Here is a 5,863-nt window from a genome sequence, read left to right on the forward strand (position 1 = left end):
TGAGGAGGAGGAAATGATTATCCCATTTGTTACCAACCCGGCTGAAACTGGCCCTGGCTCTGAGTACAAATGTCTTGTTTTCATAAGCTTTGAATTAAAATCTTCCACCAAACCTTAGTCACAATTTACATTCCTAACATTAGCTTAATGATAACTAAGTTATTTTACTAAATTCTTTGTTATATTTTAAATTAATTGAAAGAAACACAGCATCTCAACAGAAATACAATAACGAAAGGGTTAAACAGTGAAATAAGGTTCAGTACTTTTCCTTTCACACTCTGGATGGGATCTACAACAACAGCAACGGCCCTTTCAGATAAGGCTTCAAAACTCTGTTGGGTGTTGATATCTACACCAGACAACCAACAACCAAAACCTGGATGGGAATGGTACCAACCAACTACCATTTCTGGCCTGAAAGTAAAAGAAACAAAGAGGTTATACAATGGTGTTTACCTGAACTGTAGTATAAATGGTTAAAAGTATTGAAAAATTGAATCAGAAAGTAAGGGATCAGAGATTGTAGCCAGACAAGGAATAAGTCTATATAACTGGAATTCCCTCAGTTATGATAATGAGGGTTCCAGTTGATCTGATCAATGACAGCCTGCTCATGAAATTAACATGCAAGTGGATGAGGGCTCCACAGACATGGATACCTTTAGTATAGTTCCGAGTGAGTCAGCGTGACACAAAATGTGACAAGGCTGGTCCTTTGAATACCAAGTAAAACTGATTTTTGTCAACTGAGTGAACTGGAGCAACTGGAAATAAAGTGCCTTGCTCAAGGACATAATATGACTCTGGGAATCGAACACATGACCTTATGATTGTGAGCTGAACACCCTAACCCTCATGCCTTCACTATATATGGAGGGGAGAAAAAGGGAAAAACAGCCCCTGAAGAGGATCAGAGAATGTATCAACTGAAACACATACAAGACACGGTTTAATAATGTAGAAACATTAAATTAATGAGTAGAGACTCGAGTGCTGCTGGTAACAAGGAATCCCATACAACCTGTAGCATGGTGGGGGTCATCAGCAAACTAAACCAGAACCCCCACAAGGTTTGCCTAGTGAAGAGGGTTGTTAGAAACCCAGCAGGACAAAAAACAAGATCTGGGTGTATTTTTCATGATACGACAACTAGAGAGACGACCAGTATTTGGCATGAGAAATAAGAACTATGTGATGAAGGCAAGCACAACTAACATTTAGATAAGGCGAGAAGAACTCTACACAAGAAGACACCATCCCAATAAATACATCAGATCATAAATGATTGTGTTCACAAATTTTAATAAGTTTCTGCTTATTATAAGTGGGTGTGAACTTGTGACCTCTACAAGTTTCTTCACACTCGAGTTTTTCTATAATGCCAACTTAATAGAAAGTGTCACTTCACCTGCCAGTCTGTTTAAGCATATCTAACATCTTGGCTTGGAAAACAGGATCAACAGCTTCCACACTTACACCCTAGACAAGAAAGAAATGGTCCAATTAGCTTCAAAGGCAAAAAATTAAATAAATTCAAAATTATCTAAAAAAAAAAATAACATAAAATAGCAATTAAATTTGACATTGAGAGAGAAATTAGTTCGGAGATAGAGAGGATAGAGCAAATCTTAAACTCAGTAACAAACTAAAGGAACACTGTTGTGTACATACCGTTCCAGACTGTGGCATGGCAAATACATCAATAACTCGTACAGTATAATCATCAACAAATTCTCCAAGCATAAGACCCATGACTTCCATGGGGACACCAGCACGGCCATGTTTTAACATCTATAAAAACACAAAAATAATAGGTTGTATTAACATTCAGAAATTCCTTAAAACAACAGCAACAACAACAATAATGGTTTTGAATTTTGGCACAAGGCCAGCAAATTTGGGGGATGGGGTAAGTGAATTACATCAACCCCAGTGATACTTATTTTATTGACCCAGAAAGGATGAAAAGCAAAGTCAACCTTGGTAGAATTTGAACTCAAAACGTAAAGACAGACAAAATGCCGCTAAGCATTTTGTTTGTCATGCTAACAATTCTACCAGCATGCCACCTTAACGATCATCATCGTCGTTTAATGTCCGCTTTCGATGCTGGCATGGGTTGGATGGTTTGACTGAGGGCTGGCGAGCCAGAAGGCTGCACCAGATTCCAATCCGACCCGGCAATGTTTCTACAGCTGAATGCCCTTCCTAATGCCAACCACTCTGAGAGTGTAGTGGGCGAAGTTTACGTGCTACCGGCATTTCAAATTTTGGCACAAGGGCTGCAATTTTGGGACAGGAGGTAAGTCGATTATATCGACCCAGTACTCAACTGGTACTTATTTTATCAAAAGAATGAAAGGAAAAGTCGACCTCAGCAGAACTGGAATTCAGAATGAAAAGATGGATGAAATGCCACTAAGCATTTTGCCTGGCATGCTAATGATTCTGCCAGCTTGCTGCTTTAATAATAATAATAATAATAATAATAATAATAATAATAATAATAATAATAATAATAATAATAAAAGCAATAATAATTGTTCAAAGTTTTAAAAAAGTCAATAAATGGGAAAGAGAAACTGACCTTCAGAAGAGCAAGAGAAGAGATGTAAACTTGTTCAGCCGTGTCGACAGTTGGGGCATCTGTTGGGGGTGCACCCTAGAATACAAAATAGCATTTAATTAACAATTTGAACTATATTAATAATTATGAACTAATATTTACTGATAACAAACTACTCTGCCAGCCTACCTTCCTACAACTATTTGATTTCGATCAACTTTGGTTTTAAATAAACCTTTTAGTATTCAGGTTACTGTCAAATGCAATGCTTATTTATTCACAATGTTTTCAATTAATCAGGTATTATCTCATGGCTTTGAGATTTTGATGATGTGGTTATTTTCCAGAATGACATTGTAGGGTAGGTGTGAGAGGCCAACACCATCCAGTCTGAACATAAAACAGTAGAATATTTCGGCCAGATACGGCCAGTTTAAATGCCAAAAGGTTAATATTAGTGTCTGGTTTCTCACAGAGGCAAAAGGAGACGGATTATTTTTGGAGGAGGAGGGCACAGTTGATTACATTAACTGTTGGCACTTTATTAATACATGAATCAAACACCTAAAATATGGAAAGAAAGATCAATCACAGAGGGATCAACTAAATACTGCAAGGTATTTTACTCAGACTGACAATTCTGCCATTTTAATAACAATATTTTCAACTTTTGTGACAATGATTCCAAATTTTACGAGAGAAGTATAATTATCTCTTTTAATGCCAATCTGTTTGAAACTGCCCCTGTCTTAGAAATCTAAAAACCATCCATCTAAATTCAAACAGTAATTTATATTCTGAACATATCAGCCCTCCACAGGAGCAAGCTTAAAAGTCTGCACAGAGTGCAGCTTTTAAGCTAGTTAGTAATATTTTCTCAACTCCAAGGGACCTAACCAAACACCACAAGGTGTTTTAATCCATTAGTCTACTGTTTCTACTAGCCACTTCTCTTTATAGTAGTAATAATAATGAAATAATATACCTGTCCAAGAGACGGCACTCCACCTCCAAGCCGAAGTAATCGATCCATTATAGCTTTTTAATCTAGAAAAAAATAAATATATAAAATAAAATTAAAATACAACCCTGAAACACAAGCATTTTGTAGATTGGAATTAGCACCTTTCTTTCAACTGGTTGCAGAGAATAAATTGAAAGAATTTTTACATAATTACTGGTATCCATTAAGATTGTAACTTTTGTCATTTCGAACCGCCTTCTTTCCTATTCCCACCCACTTGTATATAATGTGGGGTAGCCATGTAGCTCCTCTGTAGCATGGAAAAAAAAAATGCTTGATGATGATGACAAGAGTATCTTCAGTCAAACCGTCCAACCCATGCCAGCATGGAAAATGGACGTTAAACAACAAGAATGATGATGAATATATATATTCTTTTATTCGTTTGTCATTTGACTGCAGTCATGCTGGAGTACCACCTATAGTCGAACAAATTGACCCCATGACATATTCTTTGTAACCCCAGGACATATTCGATCAGTCTCCAGATTTTTATCGCGTGATGTCTTACTACAGCTAAATGAAGCAGTTACATACATAGTCAGTAAGGTGGGCAAATCCAAGAAGACCCGGCAATCAGAATGTTGAAAATAAAATAACGAACCTTTCTAGTATAAGCAAAAGGCCTAAAATTTGCGGGGAGGATTGTAGTCAATTACATCGACCCCAGTGCTCAACTGGTACTTACTTAATCATCATCGAAAGGATAAACAGTAAAGTCGACCCTCGGCAGAATTTCAACTCAGAACGTTTAAACGGACGAAATTCCGTTAAGCATTTTGTCCGGCGTGCTAATGATTCTGCCAGCTCGCCGCATTAAATAACAATGCGAATTAATGGTTTCAAATTTTGGGCACAGAGACGGAGAAAATGCTTTGCGGCATTTTAACCGGCGTGCTAACGATTCTGTGAAGGACCTTGAAATAGAGGTCTTAGAAATGTGACATCTAAGAACGACAAGTGTACCTCTGGTCATCGGAACTTTGGGTATAATACCAAATGGCACTGCTGAACACTATGGCCAAAACTCAATTTTTTTTCTTCATCTCATGGTGCTGCCCACATCGCAAGAAAAATACTGTCAACTTGAAAATACCTGATTCTCTTAAAACTTTCAAAACTGAAATATTACAGATTTAACAGAATCTTAGTTCTCAAATTCTGGTCTATTTTCCCAACATTATATCATTGCTAATCATAAGTAAAAACGTCTAAATTGCTGTTGCTTGAGGTCTGTGCGTGACAATTGAAACAGATCGTTTAAAACAAAGCAACAACATAAATAATAATAATAATTTTTGATGAGGCACGAAGCTGGTTTATGCAAGGGAGGTTGATTAATCCTGTTTATAGATTATATCTACTTTCCCTATCAACTAAAACCGGCAGGTTTGGGACTCAAAACAGTAAACAACGAAAATAAATACAATTTAATGTCCAAGCAGAAGTGCACTCAATACATGCGGTTGAGTCGATCTGTGTTGTCACCTGAACGAACGGCGATACACAATAAACCATTAGTTCAAAATACACCCACGTACAAAATGATAATAATATAACAAAAACACAGAGATAGCCATGGAACTATCATAATAAATTAATAAAAGGTTGAAGACACTTACTGTCCGAGAATTCACGAGTGATTCAGCAATAAATAACCATAACGGAACCGGGGATTTTGGGATAGCTTAACTTCCGGTATATGTTACCGGGCGCCGCTACCAGTATTACTTCGGCTGTTTCCGTAAGCCGGTCTATATCGAACTCTCGACTATTATTTTATATGTCTCGTTGTATAGTAAAATAAAATGGATTTAAAATAATTTATATTATATTTACTATAATGTAGAGTGTTTTTTAATTTTAATTTTTTTTTTGTCGACAGAAATCATCCGGTGAATTAGTTGTAAAGTCTATCAGAAATATATTGTCCGGGTCTTGAGAGTAAACGTATCGGAATTAGTGATACATGCTGGCATGGGTTGGACGGTTTGACAGGAGCCGGCCAGGTAGGAGACTACACCAGGCTACTGTGTCTGTTTTGGCAGGGTTTTTACGGTTGGATGCCCTTCTTAACACCTAGCAGGGTGAACTGAATGCTTTTTATGTGGCACCAGCACAGGTGAGGTCAGTTTTGGTATGGTTTTTACAGCTGGATGCCCTTCCAAATGCCAACCACTTCACAGTGTGGACTGAATGCTTTTTATGTGGCACCAGCACAGGTGAGGTCAGTTTTGGTATGGTTTTTACAGCTGGATGCCCTTCCAAAT

The 5,863-nt window shown here is 37.4% G+C and overlaps 1 protein-coding gene across 1 annotated transcript in view; it reads right to left on the reverse strand.

Annotated features, from left to right (window-relative positions):
• LOC106876959 (26S proteasome non-ATPase regulatory subunit 14) overlaps nucleotides 1-5,316 on the reverse strand; it is a 7,696-nt gene extending 2,380 nt beyond the window's left edge. The window contains exons 1-6 of the mRNA XM_014925727.2: nucleotides 5,216-5,316; nucleotides 3,555-3,616; nucleotides 2,591-2,665; nucleotides 1,675-1,794; nucleotides 1,412-1,482; nucleotides 267-417 (exon numbers count right to left, since the gene is read on the reverse strand). Of these exons, the coding sequence (XP_014781213.1) occupies nucleotides 267-417; nucleotides 1,412-1,482; nucleotides 1,675-1,794; nucleotides 2,591-2,665; nucleotides 3,555-3,602 (465 nt within the window). The 5' untranslated portion in view covers nucleotides 3,603-3,616; nucleotides 5,216-5,316. The remainder of the gene's footprint in view (nucleotides 1-266; nucleotides 418-1,411; nucleotides 1,483-1,674; nucleotides 1,795-2,590; nucleotides 2,666-3,554; nucleotides 3,617-5,215) is intronic.
• Between the last annotated feature and the right edge of the window lie 547 nt (nucleotides 5,317-5,863).

The sequence above is a fragment of the Octopus bimaculoides genome, chromosome 23 (genome assembly GCF_001194135.2).
Source record: "Octopus bimaculoides isolate UCB-OBI-ISO-001 chromosome 23, ASM119413v2, whole genome shotgun sequence".
In the NCBI taxonomy this organism is placed as follows: domain Eukaryota; kingdom Metazoa; phylum Mollusca; class Cephalopoda; order Octopoda; family Octopodidae; genus Octopus; species Octopus bimaculoides.